The following is a 20,010-nucleotide window of genomic DNA, read 5'->3' on the forward strand; positions in this document are numbered from 1 at the left end:
GATTTGGTTAAATTTTTGCATGAAATCTATCAGAGTCGACGGGCGTTTATTCCGTAATAAAGATCCGTCTGTTCACTGAAGGTGGGCGCTAACTGGTCGCCACGGTAACGGGCCTGCGTCAGTGTCTGTTATGCAGTGGCCTCCAGATACAGGTGTCTGTCGGAGCTCTTCTGACAATTAGCTGCGATTAGTGCTTGCATCTTAAAAAAAAGCTCTTAACTGCTGACGTCTTCGTTCCCCCCCCCCCACCCCGAGAGCTGCCCTTCAGCGATCTTTCTCTGTGTCTTTCAGGGGGTCACCGGACAAAGATGGAGGTGTAAGTGTCACAAGATCCATTGATGGGCATGTCAGTGAACACGTCAGGAGGAGTGTTTGTATTGCATGGAATAAAGGGATGAGACACGTCAAAGCAAGGGAATGAAAAATGGCCAACAATGGGATGGGAAACAATGGTGCCTTCTGTGAATGATTTGCATGCTAACAAGTAAATGTTTTCAAGTTCATTTTAATGATGTTCATATAAATTTCTTTCGCAGTCGCAGAAAAGAGCTAACGGTGCCCCAAACGGGTTCCACGGGGATATCGACTGGGAACGATATGTAAGAACCGAAATAAGCTCTCTCTGCTAAACCGGCCATTATGGATCATGGTGCTGATGTTGGGAAACTCCCCCAAAAATGCACTTTACGCTATTCCAGAACTCTCCGGAGGTGGACGATGAAGGCTACAGCATTAGGCCAGAAGATGAAGATGGAGATATCCTTAAAGTGTCTGGGAACATTGATTTTCACCGTGATCTTTGGAAGCTCTCTTTAGAACTGTGCATCTCCATGAAAACACAGTTCAAACTGTGCAGTTTCCAGCTGCATTTGCCCTAAGGCTGGATATAGGTGCATGACAACAGAAAAGGTTGTTTGCTATCCAATGCATTACTTCAGTAATGCAATTAATGACCCACCTGATATCAAACTGCAGATTTTCATGGTTATTCTGGAAGAATATTTCATAGTTTCATTTTGCCTACATCATTTGTAAATCTGTTTTTAACTTTTGATTCAGGAGGACCCTGGAGCCTGCGAGTAGAGGCAGACCTGTTATTTGAGAGATCACAGCAGTTCTGTCCTGCTGTTATAGCAAATAAGCTATATCCAGTCAGCTGTAACATTAGGAAGACACTCTGGGATTCAGATGCTTCTGTTCTGGAGCCTGAAAAAATATGTAAAGGTCCAGGGATTTACCAGAAAGAATGGTACTTTGTTGCCATATGCTGACTTGGGTGGACTTCAAGACCACTAACCCTTTACTAGATAAGCTATTGAAAGATGGATTGTGGATGAAGAGTGAGGGCTAAAGACAAAGTTCATAGGAGGTGACGTATCTGAGCATGCTTTCACTTTGCACATGCTGAAGGTGCCTCTTCTTATGTAATGCCTGGTCTCAGGTTAGGGGAGGAAGACTAACGTGAGCCCCCCAGATATAACGTAAGCTGACAGAAGCCCTGCATACTTTGATTGTGTTTTCCTTAACCAAAACTCACCCGCTCCCAAAGCCAAGCACTTTTACTCGTCTAGTGAGTCCGAGGAAGAGGAGGACCATCGTAAAAAGTTCAAGATCAAGATCAAGCCGTTACCTGAGGGCAGCGCCAACTGTTCCGTTCCCTCCGTGGACGAGCTGAAGGCCTCCATTGGAAACATCGCCCTGTCACCTTCTCCACTGGTGAGTTTTCATCCATCTCCATCTCCCCTTTGGCCTTTAGCCACCTTGCTTCGTGTCTTTTGTTGTTTTGGTTTTTAAACGCGGTGTGACTCAGCCGTTTAAATGTCGTGTAAAGGTCTGTGTGTTTTGGATGTTGGGGCTATACAGTGATTGGAATTGGCAAAATATTTAACCTCAGGAAAATATTCACCAGTTGAAGCCTGGAGTGGTCCAAACAAGAAGTTTTCCAGAAAATTATTTTTGCAAAGGTCTCTAGTATCAGCACGTCACCTCTTCTAAAATGACTGAATATCACAGGACACAAGTTCAATGTTTCCCATTCCAGAGTGTCAGCTCTAAATTTTCCATAAAAATGGCATGAAATGGAAACCCTGCACATCCCTGCCAATCTGGGAGAGTATTACCAGCCAACGGCTGGCTTTGGGTCCCACATTCGAGAGGGAACGGCCCTCTTCTCCAACGTCACTGTCTTCGCTTGTAAAGGAGAGCTTTTGCATCAGCCTGAAGGACGTTTTTTGTCCTGGACTGTCGCTGCTGAGAATGAATTCTGGCCTTGACTCATACAGCTCCTTAGAAGGGGGGGGGGGGGACATATCTTGAGACATGTAATGGAACCACGTGACGTGTGGACTTGGCAGCAGTGATGAGGTTAATTGGGAGGTTTCCCTTTTCAGAGGCGGATGTGCAATGGGCGGGGCTACCTCTGACGCATGGACTGATGGGGGGGAAGGAATCGCGGCCAATCAGGCAAGGACCAGGGGGTCCTGGATAGTAGTGGACAAATCAAAAGAGAACATGCTAATATATGCAAATTTAGCTGCTGGAACAAATCGTTCTAAATGATGACAGCTGTCCCTGAAATGTGGCTGCTGGGGAGCCCCTCCCCCCAGCAAATATAGAAATTAGGGTTCTCTATGTTTATATGTTTATATTCATGGCAGATGCTTTTGTTGAAAGAAACCCGCACACAATACCGTTCAAACAATAATGTGGCTCACTAACACGGGGTGGCAGACAGAAATCCCCCCCCCCATAATCCTCAGCCCTTCCATATCTTGTGCCTTAACTGCTATCCTTCCTTCTCAGTCTGTCAGGACCAGGGTAGCTTTCATAAGCTCCTTCTCCCAGTCTCTGCGCACAGGAACTCCCAGTTCCGAGTCCTTCAGAACCTTCTAAGTATCTCAGCGAGAGTCTCCTTTGCCGCTGCCAAGCTCTCTGTTGTCAGGAGGTGCATGTAACTAACAAACCATTAAATCTCAAATCAAGTCCTAGTCAGGAGGCATTTCTTTTCAAGGCAAGGCTGGGCACGGGGGGGGGGGGGGGGGCCCTGGGGGGGATGATGGCCAAGGACTGGAGTGCGGCTGATGGCTGTCATCTGAAATTAAGCACGCACGGTGCGTTTTAGTATGCCATTTAGTTTAGTTTTTTTTCCGCTTTCACGTCCATCTTTCCTTTGCCAGTATACTTTATTTGCTTAGTGGGTAATTTTTATAGATAGGACTTTAACTTTAGCCGGCAGCTCTATGTGTCTATAACTCTGAAGCTGGTGGACTTTGGGGTGACTTACAGCTGCGGGGGGAGGGGGGGGGGTGGGGGTGAAGCGTATACGGACTGCCCTCATCTAGTGCCTGACAGGTGCTGGGCTTTTCAGTGAAGCTCATCGCAGGCACTCAGGTGGACGACTCTGAACGTCATAGATATCATGGGGAAGTGTGGAAAATATCAGTGAAGATGTAGAAACCGATTTAGTGCTGGAGCCTCGAATAAACAGTATGTTGGCCCCCATGGGAAATTAGCCATCCCAGTCCAGTCACTTAACCGCCACCCCCCACCTGCTCTAGAGCTCCTGATCGTATATTGATTTCATTCCTCTGATGTTTCCACCATGTTTAAACTGGAATCACACCTCAAAGAAGTATTTTTCTGAGAATAAGAGGACATAAGTAGATATTCGCATATGATTTCGCCCTTGTCTAAGTCACTCATCTTTATTGCTGCACATATACAGTAGAATACTTGTATGTTACAAACCAGTGTGTGTGTGTGTGTGTTTGTGTGTGTGTGTGTATATATAGAATATTCTAACAATAGAATGTATATACACTAATAGTAACAATGAAAATATCAATTTCCTCTGTTCTCCAGAATGTTACTGATAGCTTGCTGGATAACTAGATGAACACCACTTCAGTTCCTGAACCTCACCTCACAACCAGCTCACCTAATTAATTAACTCAGTTAATTAAATAACTCAATGAGGTATTGATTAGCCGAACGTGGTGGGGTTTTTGTCGAGTCATATATTGTGTCGTTGCTGTAAATACCATGGTGATTTTAGGCGAGGTTTTGAAATGACTAAGCTGACACACCTTGACAGACGTCACAGTTTTACAGCAATATGAAGATCAGCTGAACGTCATTTTCTGTGACTGCCCAAGACATTAGCACTATACGGTGTATAAATATGGCTCATACCCATAATCCCACCTGATGTTGTTTATGCCCTTTGTGTCTGCGGTGTGTGTCACACACTGCAGTACGGCGGTTTATCGTCTGACCTACTTACACAGTTACGATGTAACTCCAACCGCCGACCTGCGACCGTCCCTCCCCAACAACCGCGGACCACATCATTTAACAGTCCTCATTCATCCTCTAGAAATACACCTAAAGCTCCACTTATTTGGAGAATAGACAGAATGCAGGAAATGACGGATTCCAAAATGCTACAATGTAACTCAGAGGTTTGAATATGGACAAGGACTGTGTGCACAGGTCAGGAGTTTGGCTGGAGCACGTCCTGCAGTTGCCAAGAAGTAATTAGTTTATGACTTATTAGGTTCTGTCTTTTTTTTCATGTCCATCTGGCTCCAGTAGTACAGCAATCAAAACAGATCAATTTTAATAACACAGTCAAGGCAGAATCTGTCAATGAGAGCCAGAGGTTGAGTTTATTCTTCCTGAGTCTGTTAGCACATCAAAAAAAATTCAAAAAACAAAAAGCTTATACTACTCTAATGTTATGCAGGGATTGTGTGTGAATGAGTTATGCATTAGCTGGCATTGTAACCACCCATCCTTCAAAAGGGTATCCATGGAGACCTACTGACTGTGCAGTGCTGCTGGGGTGATAAAGGAGGGCTGGAAGGGGGCACTGACCATTGATGGAGCTCGGAACTAAAACAACGCTCGGTCTGACCCCCCCCCGCTGCGCGCTCAGCCGATCCATTCGCCGGGTCTCTTTGGTTGACGCAAAAGAGATGGAAATGAAAACCTGGGCAGCTTTGTGGGGAAGCTCCCCTGACTGGGACTGCGGGGGCAGCTCCTCTGGATTGAGACTGGGACTGAGACTGGGACTGGGGGGGAGGGGGGCAGCTCCTCTGGACTGGGACTGGGGGGGGGCAGCTCCTCTGGACTGGGACTGGGGGGGGGCAGCTCCTCTGGACTGGGACTGGGGGGGGGCAGCTCCTCTGGACTGGGACTGGGGGGGGGCAGCTCCTCTGGATTGAGACTGGGACTGGGGGGGCAGCTCCTCTGGACTGGGACTGGGGGGGGGCAGCTCCTCTGGACTTAAATTCAACTTCCTCAACCACAGTGCCGGGTGACAGCCGACCGCTGCGGTTAAACCGGATATGGGGAGCAGTGATAGGCAGTGTAAGGTAGCATTGTCACCAAGTAGATGGATATAGTTCAATCTGAAGGTTCTGTCAATGGGGTCGGAAAGAAACATCGACAAAGCAGCACAACAACAATGATAGTAGTAGTAATAAAAACAATAGAGATCTAGCAGGGATCTAGTCTCTAGCCTTAGGCTAATTGGTGTCGCTACATTGCTGTTAGCATTTGATGTGTGAGCCCGAGATGGGTAAGCATTTGGAAGAAGTCCGGATAATAGTTTGACAAAACTGAGCAAGGTGCTGATGATGTGTTGGGTCAACAAATAAGATGAAGAGACCCTAGTAAGAGTCAAACTGATCTCAGCACAGGAAGAGCGGGTTATGACACACCTGGAGGTGTAGCGAGTGCCAAGTCGGCAGCAGAGGGATCTTGTAGGTAACGGGGAGTTTTTTGTCGCTGTACTGATTCTATCTTTAACCTTCTCAGAAGGACATACTTTTGCATTTCTCAGAAGCGGTTATACAGTCTTAAGATTCGCGTTAAGAAGCTTCCAGCAATTTGTGCCCCGCTTCTCCGTGAAGTTTCATGGAATGTTTTCCACCGGCATTTAAGTCACCGTGTCGGGGAAGCTTAATTCCTTTCGATGCATTTATTCTCGTCGGGAACCATGTCAGCTCATTTTCATTCCAGTTACATATCGGTCTGAGTGTCAGCAAGCTAAGTAGCGCACAGCCAGGTTTGTGAATACAGTGGTACTAGAAATTAACTTGATTTCTTATCCATAAATGCAGTGGCAGATCCTGGCATGGCCAATATGGGGAAGTGCCCAGGGCCAGTGCCCAGGTCCGGTCTTGGGGAGCAGTGAAGTTTATGCAGTTCACCACTGCATAAGCATCTCGTGTCTGATCTACCATCCAGTCCTCCACTTTATCTCCCCTGCCCCCCTATCGAATCCCAGCATGAACGAGCACGTTCCCAGTTCATCGTCATTGCCTCGTTACCACGTAACCGACCAGCTGACGCTGTGTTCGTTCTCGGCCTCTCCCTCGCAATGCTGACATGCTCTGCAGAGGAGAAGCCCGGTAAGCCCGTCCCCTTCCACTCTTTCATTTTTTCCCCGTGGTATTCTCAAGAGTGCGCTTCTGGTGCTGATCACTGTGCCGCGTCCCTCAAGCTGCACGCAGTGACGCCTCGTGTGCCGCGTCCCTCTCGCTGCACGCAGTGACGCCTCGTGTGCCGCGTCCCTCTCGCTGCACGCAGTGACGCCTCGTGTGCCGCGTCCCTCTCGCTGCACGCAGTGACGCCTCGTGTGCCGCGTCCCTCTCGCTGCACGCAGTGACGCCTCGTGTGCCGCGTCCCTCTCGCTGCACGCAGTGACGCCTCGTGCCCCATCGTGACTGGCTTGATCTTTCTCTGCGTCACCCTCGGCCACCTCCTCATTCATCCCCGTGTTCCTTAAATGCATTAAGTCAGTGCTCCGAATAAGGCTGCACCCCATTGGATGAAAAGAGACACCATCATATGAACGCATGCAGTGATTTGTTCTTTTATTGCACTGAGGAGAGCATGTCTTGCCCCCCAGTGTCCAGATAGGCCTTGTCATGCTTTGATAGATATTGTCAGTGTGTGTTTTTTTTTTTTTGACTGATTTGTCACTCTCTGACCAGGTGTCTCTTCTCTCTCCCTTTTTGCTGATCACAGAGACGTAGCCCGGTGAGTTGTGTTCGCCACAGATGACTGTGATCACGGGTCGGTGAAACGTAAGCGGGGTTAAAATCACCGTGAAAATCGAAGACAGCATTACGCTCCAAATGAAATCCCTGTAAACGGGGTGACTTTATTCTGTAAGATAGCAAAGACGTAAGAGAGAAACCATGACGAGATGTGCAGTCACAAGAAAATAATCAAGCAACAACCAACCAAGTTGGAGTTTATTATTTTTGTATAACCACACACCCCGAAGTGGGTTATCTGGCTTATACCATAGCTAATAAACAAAAAATAATAATGGAATGACAGTTAATGTTTCAGAAGAAAATTATTTCAATTAGTACTTAATGTGTACTTAAAGTGCTCTTAAAAATATAGTCCTTATAAAGGTACAACACCTGGTGAGGCTACTCACTGGCTACTCATTGGAAGCAGCAAGTCCATAGAATCCGTCAACAGACAGATGCTTGTGTTTTGAAAACCAAGGAAAGTTATGCTGATAAGAATGATTGGTTATTTAGCAGTTAAAAGTCACACAGGTATTTATATTGTGTTTAATAAGACATTAAAATGCATTAATACAGAAGTGTTATTAGGCTACCGGAACTACCTGTGTGGTTACATGAAAATAATCACCACCCATGTGACACCTCTGGACCAATAAGAAAATAGTATTTACGAACGCTGTGGTATAAATCAGTATATCTGTCTTCTGCTTGGGGTATTATGTTTCTTTGGTGTCTCCATTTTGGTGTGGAGATCTTTATTCCCAGCATCAAACATTATGTGAGAAACTAATCCAGCACAACTCGGGGAATAAAGATCCCAGTCAACACACACACACGGATTAGCAGCACAGCTACATGATGCTAAATGTTAATGACATGCAGGCAACGGGGGGCCATTTCTGTTGTTTTTCGTTCATTTCGATGATCTTGTTCGCTATCTTGAGATTCGTTCTTCAGCCGTGTCCTTAGAAATGCTCCAGCGCACCGTTTTAAGTGGTCGATACAGCCACATGAATATGCAGATATGTATGAATATTTTCATCTTGTAAAGCAGCGTTTAATTTGTTTTAATTTTGTTTTTAAATTGCAGGGCCAGATCAAAAGAAATCTTTCCAGTAAGTACGTAACAGCACATGCTAATGCTTTGTGTGCTAATAACTCGTAGAAGCTAACGAGTTAAGCACTGCTAGGTACTGAATAGCAGGATGGCTGTGGAAACAGCTTCACGATCTGTTTCTTTATTCATCTGCACTCTCCTCCTCACACTTGTATTCCTCTCCTCTCAGGTGAAGAGATTGCAAGGCCACGGCGGTCTACTCCCACACCTGCTACTGCTCCCCCTGCGCCTCCCGTACCCCCTGCACCTCCTGCAGTCCAGCCCCCTGAGTTAGTAACCGCCCCCCTTGGGGAAGGTGGGGAGAACAGTTTCATATGAATGACCATTTCTGTGCTAAAGTCTTGAACTGTGAACAGCTGAAGAGGGACAATTCCAAATGTGGCCACTCTTTTTTTTTTTGGCTGATTATTGAAACAGACATACCATTAAAAAAACGCGTGCTATCTTCCTGAGCAGTTCATGAACCTGCGTTACACTGGACACTAACAGAAGTGCAGCTCCTTCGCTGCTATGCTCTCTGCTGCCCCCATCTGACTGTGTGGGAAATTGCTTTCGACTGATGTGTCCGGGAACTGAGAACTCACACCGTCTTATCCTTACTGCTTTAGAAGTCCGAAAATCCCAGAGGATGCGACGTCACTGTTTGGGCCTCCTCTCGAGACGGCCTTTGACGATGAGAAGGCAGCAGGTAAGGCTTATAAACCACGATCCGCCATGGTCCACTGGACCCGACGGAAGCCTGAGACACTCCGGTTCTTACGTGTATCTGCATGAAACGGGCATTTTTGAGTATATATCTAGTTTCATCACTATTTTTCACCATGCATGTCCAAGGGAGTGCACCAGGATAACCCTACTTGGCTTGATGACCTGTCTGGATGTCTTTGCCAACTAATGTATCTTTAGATAAAAGTATTGATTCCTCAGTCTCCTGGGTACATCGCATTCTCACCGGGCTTTTATGAAATGAAAAGGCCCTTGTCTGTCAGGCGGCCCGCTGTCTTCACGGCCTTTACTGATATCCCCGTTGTGCTTTACTGATATCCCCGTTGTGCTTTACTGATATCCCCGTTGTGCTGTGCTCTCTCAAGAAGCGCTTATAGACGAACCGGCGATCTGGGGGGCACCTCTGCCTGAGCCGCACCCAGACTCCCCTGTGACAAGACCCTTTCCTACTGGAAGTAAGTCTTTGAAACACAGAGGCGCTTTGTCTCGTTTTTTTTACCATTGATAAAACATTGCCGGGAGGGGCTGCGTTCCTGTAAAAGAAAAGAAAAGAAAGCATCATGCACAATTTGTCCCCCACAATTCGTTCGTTATCCCGTCTTTTCAAGATTCAGCTGGCAGGTAAATAACTGTAAGCCCTTGCTTTCGACTTTCCTTCCCCCTGAATGTGCAGGCTAGGACCCATCACGTGACACACCCCCCCAAGCTAAGACTTTGTGGTTCCCCATAATCCTTTTGTCTCTGGTACAGAAATGCATCGATTAACCAAAACTGAAACAATATGCTCATGAATAATGAATTAACCAAGCAAGCACACACACACCCCCCCCCCCCCCCAACCACATCAACTTTTTGGTCAGTTACACCACTTCATACCTGTCACTGCTTGTTAACTGATTATCCAGGCCTAGATTACCTGCTTCAGGTGTTCTAGTGATAGTAGAGCACAGAATGTGTGCACGGATGGGTGGTGTCCTTGGATCCCCCCCCGAAGTGAAACATGTTCGGGTTCAATGACGGTCTTGATAATGTAGTATGAATTCCTGGCACTACTGTAGTTTCACAGCAAGGCTATATCATAAACGGAGCACTTAATGTTTTGTGAAATTAGTCTTTAAATTGCTTTTCTCTGGCAAAAACACGACAAGCCTGCAGAAGAGCGTTTGTCGAGAATTTGCCCTGCAGCGAGCGTTTAGCGTTCTCTCCGTCACGGCGATTCGGAACGCAGGTGAATGGTGACTAAATTCCTTGCAGATGGGTTTTGTCTTCAGTTTTAAAGCTCAGAAACATTTGCTGCTTGGTGTGTGAATGTCTCCAGGGTCAGGCAGAGGCCTGTGTCTATGGCCATGAAAGGCACCACAGTACATTCTTGGAGTCTGAAGGTTGTCAAAGGCGCCAGAGGTCGTTCTTATGTGTGTTAGACCGCCTGTCTGTCCTGGGAGGGGTTTACGAGTGTGGGGTTTATAAGCTCAGGCGAAGTGCTGGTACGAGGTAGCTTTTACTGCCCTGATCATGGCCCTGTTAGGGAGCAATAAGATGCTTTTAGTGTTTACCATGATGACAAGGACTCACATTTTAACAAAAAAACAACTTCTATTAAACATCTTGAATGGTTTCTGTAAAAAGCGCAGTCGTGGGAGTTTTACTTACGCAAAAATGTTCTTAGGGCAGAAGAAAAAATGACTGGTTTAGAGAGATCACCAATCAGACTATAGAGGAGGTGGGTCCGAGCAACTAGAGACAGTGGGACCAAGATATCTGATTGGTCCCACCTCCTCTACAATCTGATTGGTTATCTCTCCGAACCAATCGTTTTTTTCTTCTGCCCTCAGAACATTTTTGTGTAAGTATAAAACACTCATGAGCTAAAAGCGTAGCTGTGGTCGAGAGTCACTCCAAATGGGGCTGACTGGAATGCATGTGCTGTACTCTGCTGACCCGATCCCTGAACCCGAACCTTATGCGGAGCTCTTGTTGGTTGTTCTTGCAGCTCCGCCTCCGCTACCACCGAAAAATGTCCCGGCTGCGCCCCCTGCTGGCGGCGCCTCCCAGCCAGATTCAGCAGGTGGGTGGTTCACACCGCATCGTAGGCTGTGCGGAGTCTCAGCCGTGTTCGTGCTAACAGATCTTTCCGCTCTGGGCTGCGCCTGATGCAGTCACAGCTGAAAGTGACGAGGACCAAGACGTAAACCCCGGTTCCCCGGAGAACCCCATAAAGGTGTCCATGACCGACCTGGACAACATATTTGGCCCGGTGAAGGTCCCAAAGTCCTGCGAGGAGACGGCGGACAGCAAGTGGGTCAGTTTCAACGATGAGTGGGCCGAGACCCCGCCCCCTCCCGAAGAGCCCGCCCCTCCCCTGCCACCATCCCTCCCACCCAGTCCTCCGCCACCTGTTGACGAGGGTCCCCCTGAAGTGCCGGACTCGCCCGCCAGCCCCCCTCTTCCGAGCCGCAGACCTGCGGGTGTCATCCCCCCTCCCCTAGTCTTGGACGAGGGAGACAAAGCAAGCTGTGAGACAGCAACGCTGAAGGAGGATCTCCCAGATATAACGGCTTCGCCCAAGGAGCTCACCCCGGGTCCGCGGGCCACGCCTCCTCCCCCTCCCCCTCCCACCTACAGAGCTGTGGTGTCGTCCCCTGGGCCCTGCTCAGGTACTGCAAGCGGTGAGTCTATTTGTGAATCCTCTCCAGGAGATACCAAATGGTGCAGTGCTTAGACAGCAGGGCTTATGAGCAAAGGCCTCTGTAGATCCACAAGTAGAGCCTTGTGCTCTTATTGCAAAGGTTGTAGGTTCAAATCCCGATGGGCACAAGTGAATTGTAAGCCTTTTCTCTACTGTAAGTTGTCGTGTGTGAAAGTGTTAGATAAGTGAATGTAACGTATAGATTTACCCTTGACAAGAAACACTGCTGTACTGCTGTACTCTATGAATGTCTCTCTTCCACACCCCACTGAGCTTGGGATGCCTCTCTGCCTGAAAGGTCACAGTGGCCAGCAGAGAGATCATCGCTGTTGGGCCCTTCTGGGATGTTGGCTAGCCCTGCACTCTGACAGAAGTTGTCCTCACTTATATGTCTCCTTAGACAAAAACATCTGCTGCATGAATATAAATGTGAAGCAGTGCTTGCTTAGCACAGGGTTGCAGTGAGCCTGCAGCCTGTCCCAGTGAGAACAGGTAGTACAGGGTTGCAGTGAGCCTGCAGCCTGTGCCAGTGAGAAAAAGGTAGTACAGGATTGCAGTGAACCTGCAGTGAGAACAGTGTGCCAGTGAGAACAGGACAGAAGGCAGAAAAGCACCTTGGACAGGAAGCCAGTACATCTCAGGGCACACAAACTATGGGCAATTTCAAGACATCACTTTTTGGAAAAAACAAAAAATACTGAATAGTAAGTATTCAGCTGAGAAACTGGGAAGTATAAACCAAATTCAAGTCTTTTTATAAAAAATAAGCTCTTATTTTGTGTCCCTTTTTTATGAAACATTTCACTTAAATTTCTATCTATTCTCACAAAATTCTTTTGCTAAGAAAGTAATTATAATCAGTTGTTCTGTGCTCATGTAATGTACATTTATTAAGAGCTTGTATTATTTTCATTTGTTTTGTTTATCTTAACTTTACCCAGTAAAGACCCAGGTGCTTGATATTATGCGATGTATTGTTGTGGGGGGGGGGGGTTGTTTTAAGCCTTCGTAGGCCTTCGTAGGGCTTAAAACAAAACAAATGACCGCAATAGCTGAACCGCGATATAGCGGGGGCGCGATAGCTGAACCGCGATATAGCGGGGGCGCGATAGCTGAAGCGTGATATAGCGGGGGCGCGATAGCTGAAGCGCGATATAGCTGAAGCGCGATATAGCGGGGGCGCGATATAGCGGGGGCGCGATATAGCGGGGGCGCGATAGCTGAAGCGCGATATAGCGGGGAATCACTGTACTTGGCTTTGGCTGTAAAGATGCCCTTTAGTGATGCCAGCAGGCCACCATCCTCTGTAAGTGCTGGGAGCTGTAAGAATTATGCTAACTTTAGCAGGTCATGTTATCAGTGCTGGGTTTTATTCATTTTACAGGCTCCTCCTCCCCTGCCCGTCCTGCAACACCATTGGCTGCCAGCAGTCCGACTCCGCCCCCTCCCCCACCCCGGCCATCCTCACGGCCTAAACTTCCTCCTGGAAAACCTAGTATAGGGGATGTGGTAAGAAAGTTAATTTGTCCCACTCAATGCACATTCTCTAACTAGTTTTAATGGTCAGTTTTACTGGGACATTTCATTCCTGAATCTATGGGTGCCCCTTGTATGGGGGTGTATGTGTGTGTGTGAGTTTTCCAATTAAACACTTAACTACTGTTTGAACTTAACAGTTCTGATTGGACTAATTTATCCTAACTGCTTAGTACAAAGGTTGATAGCGGTTTAAATAGAGCCAAAAAAATAACCGTTCCTGTATCAGGAAGGAATACAATGTTTTTAATTTTAGCATTCATTCTTCAACAGTTTTAAGTCAAGGAATATTTTAATTAATGGAAATATAATTTTAAAGTGAAAGAGAAAAGGGTTACAGGTGTTATAAATTGTGTCACATGAAATTATGTTCCATTTATGTAACAAGTTATTGAACAAACACCAAATTTGTATTGCGTTTCATCAAGCCCTTTCATGACTGCCGAAACACTCCTAATCACATAGAAAAATTTGGCTATGAATCATGTCGTTCGCCGCTTCTGTAGTTCAGTCGAGGCTGAATAACAAAGAGCTCGACTGGAGCAAGAGTCCAGCGCAGGTGGCAGGTTGCCAGATCCAGGATTTAAAAATCAGTACACCGGTCATTCCTGACAGAAGCAATATACTGACAGGCAGGGGTTACGAGGCCCATGTCCCCAAACCAACCTCTGACTTGCTGTTGTCTCCTTAGGCCCGGCCGTTCAGCCCCCCCATCAACTCCTCCAGCCCTCCCCCTTTTGCCCCCCTGGCTCGGGCTGAGAGCACCTCCTCCATATCGTCCACCAACTCCCTGAGTGCCGCCACCACCCCCACCGTCGGTAAAGAGCTGTCTGTCTCTGTGTCAGGTGTGCATCACTCCATCACCCCGACGTGTCCCGTCTCCCGTCACCATCGTCAAGTTCTTGTTTTTAGCCTAATGAACTGTCTGACAAATCGTCTGACCGCTGTGTCCCGTTTAATCGCTTTTGTGTATGAAGGCTGGCGTCTGCATTCTAGAATCCTAAAAAATATTTGATGAGAAGCATGTGCATCGGTTTTAAATAAAGGAGATGAACTCATACTCAGGGCTTACAGTTATTTACATATGAGCTATCAAGCTATTGTTTTGCACAGGATAATGAAATAGAAGTTTTGTCTTTCACTGCTTCCTAGTTAAAGGTGACTAGAGCTATTGCCACAGAACATGTTGATGACAGATGTATTTATTGGTTGTTTATTTGATGGACATTGTGAAGTATTGTGACTGTAACAGACTCTGCTTTGTCTTCGCTAGGATCCATAGCCCATTGAATTACTATTTCCCTATATCCTGAATGCTAATGGATTTGTCTCCATAGATCTTGTCAGCTGTAAAAAAAAAAAAAAACAGCTGTAACAATATGTGGCTGCGCTAGAATTGCAAGAAACATTTTGGGGCAATAACAAAAAGGCAGTGACCAGGAAGATTTCCAAGTACTGAAATACGTTATAAACAAGTTTATTTTCCATTCTTGTTTTGCATGCTGCATTTTCTCCTCTGTTTTGCTCATTTCTCCACTCAGTACGTCTATTTTTGAGCGCCCGAGTGTCTGTCCCAGCAGTCGTCTCATTCTTTTGTTTGCGACCTTTTCCGTTATGCTTGATTTATGTCCCTTGTGTTTGTGTCTTTCCTTTCTTTTTGGTCGATCTTTTTCTTTCGGTGATGTCAGAAGATGACGTTTTTGTAGACAAACTGCCCACCTTTGACAGAAGCTGTGAAAGGCCCGGAGGTACGGTATGGGGCCTGGCGGCAGAATCATCATTACCCACAATGCACTCTGCCCTGGCGCACATCTGTCACCCATGGCCACACCCCCCTTGACCCATCCCAAAGGCAGTGTGCAGGATGGCACCCATCACATGGCAGGGGGACTTTGTGGGAAGACAAAGGCACAGACTGCAGGCTTTTAGGACGTTCCCGTTCTCAAGCATGTGTAGCATCCCCCAGATCTCCTGCCCTACCTACCTCCTGTCCTCATTCCTCCTCGTTTCACGACGCATCTTACAAAAACACCGGGAAGTGTGGCTGGCATCTCCACTCAATGCCACACTTTTACAAACATAAACAACGGCATTTCGAAGCGAGCATCTTGCCGTCAGTAGCCTCAGCTAGCTGAGAAAATGCTAAATGCATCCGTTTCGTCTTTTTGCATGACTGTCAAACCGTACTCTTTGCGCTTGCTGGCCGAGGAAATTTTTCTACAACAAAATTTGACTAATTTCTCTTTTTATTCTGTGTTAAGTAGCATATGACTGTTTCAGATATCAGGCCAGAAACACAGAAATAACCTGATTGCCTTCAGAATTTTAGTAGCTAATACTTACCCGGTTGTATAAATGATATGTTATCATTTAATTTGACTGACCTGTTAGCTGTAGCAGGGAAAGGGTGTTTTATATTCTTATCAGTCTTCAGACACTCGAAAGGAACCCCTTTGCAATTTAACTTCCCTGGACTCTCCCCCCAGAAATCCCTTGTAAACGCCTCCCTGTGGATTTCTGGGCTGCTTTGATAGAGTGCCCGATCTAGGCTCTCCGTCACCCATCACTATACCCACTCTTTCTGCGCAAGGCTGCCCCCTGCTGGGCATATAGCGCTTTGCAGCTACATATTAGGATAACATCATAATTTTTCGAAAAAAAAAAATAAAAAAGATTCTCAGGCCTAATAGTCATTAAACTTGTTGATTGGATTTTAAATATTCAAGTTACTGGAATTAAAAAAGAACAATGACTAGTACTATTCTTTTTGCACCCTGTGCTTTGTAAAGCTCATAATTGTCATTTAGTCTCCAGATCCTCCATTAAATTATAGTAGATGATCAAAATAGTGTTTTGAAAACAAACACTTTCATAGGGGAAAATAGTGATTAGGACTAAATAGTGATTAGGCCAGTGTTCAGGCTGGCCTGTTGTGTACGGTTCCGATATGTAGCACTAATACCCACTTGCCTCTAAGCAAAGCAAAGAGGACCCCGCCCACCCCACCCCACCCCACCCCTCAGTTGTGATTGGCTCGCAGTGCCTTCTGTGTTCCCGCCCACTGTGTCGTGTGATAGACCTGCCGCGTGACTCACACTATTGTCCTTCTCTCTCCCTCCCCACCTCCCTGCTCCGTCCCACTTCAAATCCCGCCCCTCACGCAGAGAATGACCAGCCTTCCCTGGTTTGGTTTGACAGAGGGAAGTTTTATTTAACCTTCGAAGGTAAGTGGTGCCCAGTGTAGTGGCACTCAAACCTGAATGCTTCAAGCCCCGCCCTCAGCCCCTCCCCCCTCAGCCCCTAACATGCTGCATATGGCCACCATCCCTAATAACTCCTCCCCTTTTCACCACCAGACGTTCATATTTCCTATTGGCTGGGTGTTATTATATCTTTTTTCATTATCATCGTCATGATGTGTTTTAATTTGTTTTCTGTTTTTTTTTAGTTGTATTTTTATTAATTTTTATTATGCACAATTTATAATTTTTTTTTTTTTTTTTTTTTTTTTTTTTTACATTTTCGTTCTTCAGTACCAGCAGATCCGCATAAAGATTCAGTCCAAAAATCCTCTAAACCGGATTTTTATATCCTGACCCCAAAACAAAAATTTAACCTACAGGATAAAATATAAACAAAGTCTTTATTTTTCTGCTGGATGACGTGATAACCAAACAGTAATGTTGGTCGTGTGTCGTCATGAGACCTGATTTGTGCTGATGGTAGTTCACAATGTAATGAACAGTAGTTGCATTTGAAATCTTATAGGGATTGTGTCTCAATCGTAGTTCCCTCAGCTATAAATGTCCTTCACTTTTACTGTTGTTCAAGTAACTGTATATAAGCCTGTATTACTGCAGGCATCTTGTTAAGCAAAGCTGTCTCTGCTTTGTGCAATAGGATAAACTCCAAGATCTGTACTGATATGGAAGTTGGATATACTTATGGACTTATACTTTATATTGCCTTCAAGACAGGCAGCCAATTAGATCTCAAGGAGCGGTAAACACTTTTAAACCGATGACATCATGCACAATATATTGGCTTCAACACTAATGTGATGGGTTTCCAGAATGGTTTATGGGCATTTATTTAAGGCTTCAGCGGGAGTTTGTGCCTGCAGTCATCTCTTGATTTATGGTGGGAAGTTAGCGATTCTGACATGACGTGAGACTCGCGCAGTATGGATACTACCTACATGCATATTTGTGAAAACAAGCAAGAATCAAACTGCGGGGAGAGCGGAAGTTGTTTGGCATGACGTTTGGATGCCGGAGCTTTTCGTTTCGTTGTGGCTGGAGGCGGTTTGGCTTCCCTGAGTTCAGGCTCAAGCTTGCGGCAGTTTCAACTGCCATTTGTGACTGTGAGTCCAGACGGAACACAAACACAGCGCTCCGTGGCGATGGTGCGCCACCTGGTGGATCGGCATTAAAAGCCAAATCAACAGATGGCGGAGCTGGATGCGACCGCCTCGGAGTCGCGGGGGACTGTGCATGCGGCCGCGGTAACTGCCACCTCCTCTGATGTCACTTCCTGTTCAGAGCGGCACCACCTGCTTCAGTGATGGTTATTGTGTTTCAGGCTGCTCCCGGGGGCCCAGCCCACTGACCATGGGGGCCCAGGACACGCTCCCCGTAGCGGCCGCCTTCACAGAGACTGTCAACGCCTACTTTAAGGGAGCCGACCCCAGCAAGTAAGTGAAGGCATTCAGGCAGACTTGCGATCTTTATCGCCATTGTCATTTTAATTATTGGTATCGTTTCCATCATTATTGATGAGACTTTTAATTAAAAAAATGCTACTTTCAGAATCTGGCACAAAACAGCTCTAGAAAAGATTGAGACCACAGCAAAATTTCCAGTTTCACTCAAAATTTTTCAGTTTATGGATATTCGCCTATATAAAATATACATTTTCTTGCAAACTCCAGCCTGGCTCTTCCCTGCTTCTCATTGATGAAGGGCTTCTTCCTTGCTTTATGGGTCTTCAGTCCTGCTTCTAGGAGCCTGTTATGAACTTTCCTAGCAGTGCACTTCACACCACTTAATATTTCCCATTCTTTTGAAGATCACTCGAGGTCATCCTCTGATTTATCTGCTGCCGGATAAGTTGACGGTCATCTCTGGCTTTAGAAAGTCGCTTCTGCCCTCTACCTGGCTGGTTTGTGGTTGTTCCCAGTGTCTCCTGCTTCACCTTGTTCTTATGTACTGCTGTCTTAGAACCTTTGAGCCTGGAAGCATCCTGCCTCACAGCGTAGCCTCTGCCAGAGGAACCGGGATTAAACCAGGATTTATAAAAGCAGATTTTTTAAAAATATAGAGTGGTTTCTTAATTTTTTCCAGAGCTGTATCTTTGAAATTTTCAGTTTGACCATTACTTAATCTGATTTTAAGATAGTGGTTATATATTATGTACGATTATATATATGCTTCACTTCATGGCTAATCTCTGCATACTGCCATGTCTGCCCTAGAAGAGCACTTCCTCTAATGAATCATGTGACAGGAAGTGGCTGTAAACACCACAATGGTTTCCCCTGTCAAGGTGCGTGGTGAAGATCACAGGGGAGATGGTGCTCTCCTTCCCTGCTGGGATCACCAGGCATTTTGCCAACAACCCATCTCCTGCTATCCTCACCTTCAGCATAACCAACTACAGCCGCCTGGAGCACGTTCTCCCTAATCCCCAGCTGCTGTGCTGGTAAATAATGGCTTAACTTACCACTTCCAGTCCTGATCCAGTTCAGCCAGGACCCTTCACAGGAATCTGATTTGTGTGTCTCAAAATAAAAGAATCACTGGTAACCACTATAAACTTCACTTAAAATGTCCTCAAAGATCAATTTTAAAGATAAGAACAACTCAGTTTTTATAGGAGACCATAAGAATAGTCTTTCATTGCAAACAGACATCAGGAAGAATCATTTGAAAAGACCTTAGTGGACAAATGTATCATAAAAAACAAAACTGGCTAGCTATATTCAGTTTTTGATTCAGTTTTTTCATTAGACCAAAGCTGATCCATAATAGTATTGTACTTAGGCAGCTGAACTTTCGCTTTTTAGTTAAATTAAGTTAGCTAACATTTACTTTCTGTCAGCGTTTGTTCATTTTGAAAGTTTTTTTTTCTGGCATTAACTCCAGCTCTTCAACAAATGATTTATTCAGGTTTATTCAGGTTTTGGGACAAATGTCCACGAGCGTCACGATCAGTGTGGTCCTCATTAAAATTGTAGCAATGTTTTGTCCACCCAAAGTCCATGTTTATACTGTAAGTTAATATTAGCCAGAAGCAGTTCAGGTATGTAGTCGCAGACAAAGTCAGCTTAATGAAAAATACGACCCTTATTTTGTGCCTGATTTCTCCCCTGAATACCAGGGATAAAATCCTTAGCATAGTAGCTATATGAAGGTACTCTAACGAAACTCGCTGCATTTCTCTTTTCACAGTGACACCATACAATCGAATGCCAACTCCAAGGAATTCTGGGTAAACATGCCAAACCTGATGACGCATTTAAAGAAGGTGGCAGATCAGAAGCCTCAGGCAACGTACTACAACGTCGATATGTTGAAATATCAGGTAGCGGCATATTATGGGGCACCATGCAGACATCTCACCTCACTCGGAAGTTTCAAAATCGGCAACAGCTCCCTGACACCCGCGAATGATGTGCAATGTCCCAGACATCGGTTGTTCCGCCATTCAACAGTGGTACAATAAGCCGGCAAGCTTTACTGACGCAACCTCAACCAGCACCAGGCTTGGGTGGTACCTAATTCTTAGTACCGTCACGCTTTCCAGACGTTAAACTGTGGTAAATGGTATTTCCACAGTATTTAAAAAAGCAACACTATTCTGGGATTTGCTGATAAGGGGAGAGGTGGGGACTT

At 45.9% G+C, this 20,010-nt stretch overlaps 1 protein-coding gene across 1 annotated transcript in view; it reads left to right on the forward strand.

Moving 5' to 3' along the window:
* LOC111841066 (SH3-containing GRB2-like protein 3-interacting protein 1) overlaps positions 1-20,010 on the forward strand; it is a 48,743-nt gene that overhangs the window by 20,888 nt on the left and 7,845 nt on the right. Inside the window, exons 3-20 of the mRNA XM_023806565.2 lie at positions 292-316; positions 537-599; positions 699-756; positions 1,538-1,716; positions 6,405-6,416; positions 7,036-7,047; positions 8,143-8,167; positions 8,339-8,438; positions 8,778-8,857; positions 9,264-9,350; positions 10,886-10,960; positions 11,052-11,561; positions 12,966-13,090; positions 13,809-13,935; positions 16,282-16,341; positions 17,699-17,810; positions 18,662-18,817; positions 19,567-19,699. Coding sequence (XP_023662333.1) covers positions 292-316; positions 537-599; positions 699-756; positions 1,538-1,716; positions 6,405-6,416; positions 7,036-7,047; positions 8,143-8,167; positions 8,339-8,438; positions 8,778-8,857; positions 9,264-9,350; positions 10,886-10,960; positions 11,052-11,561; positions 12,966-13,090; positions 13,809-13,935; positions 16,282-16,341; positions 17,699-17,810; positions 18,662-18,817; positions 19,567-19,699 — 1,939 coding nt within the window. The remainder of the gene's footprint in view (positions 1-291; positions 317-536; positions 600-698; positions 757-1,537; positions 1,717-6,404; positions 6,417-7,035; positions 7,048-8,142; positions 8,168-8,338; positions 8,439-8,777; positions 8,858-9,263; positions 9,351-10,885; positions 10,961-11,051; positions 11,562-12,965; positions 13,091-13,808; positions 13,936-16,281; positions 16,342-17,698; positions 17,811-18,661; positions 18,818-19,566; positions 19,700-20,010) is intronic.

The sequence above is a fragment of the Paramormyrops kingsleyae genome, chromosome 21, assembly GCF_048594095.1.
Source record: "Paramormyrops kingsleyae isolate MSU_618 chromosome 21, PKINGS_0.4, whole genome shotgun sequence".
Lineage (NCBI taxonomy): Eukaryota > Metazoa > Chordata > Actinopteri > Osteoglossiformes > Mormyridae > Paramormyrops > Paramormyrops kingsleyae.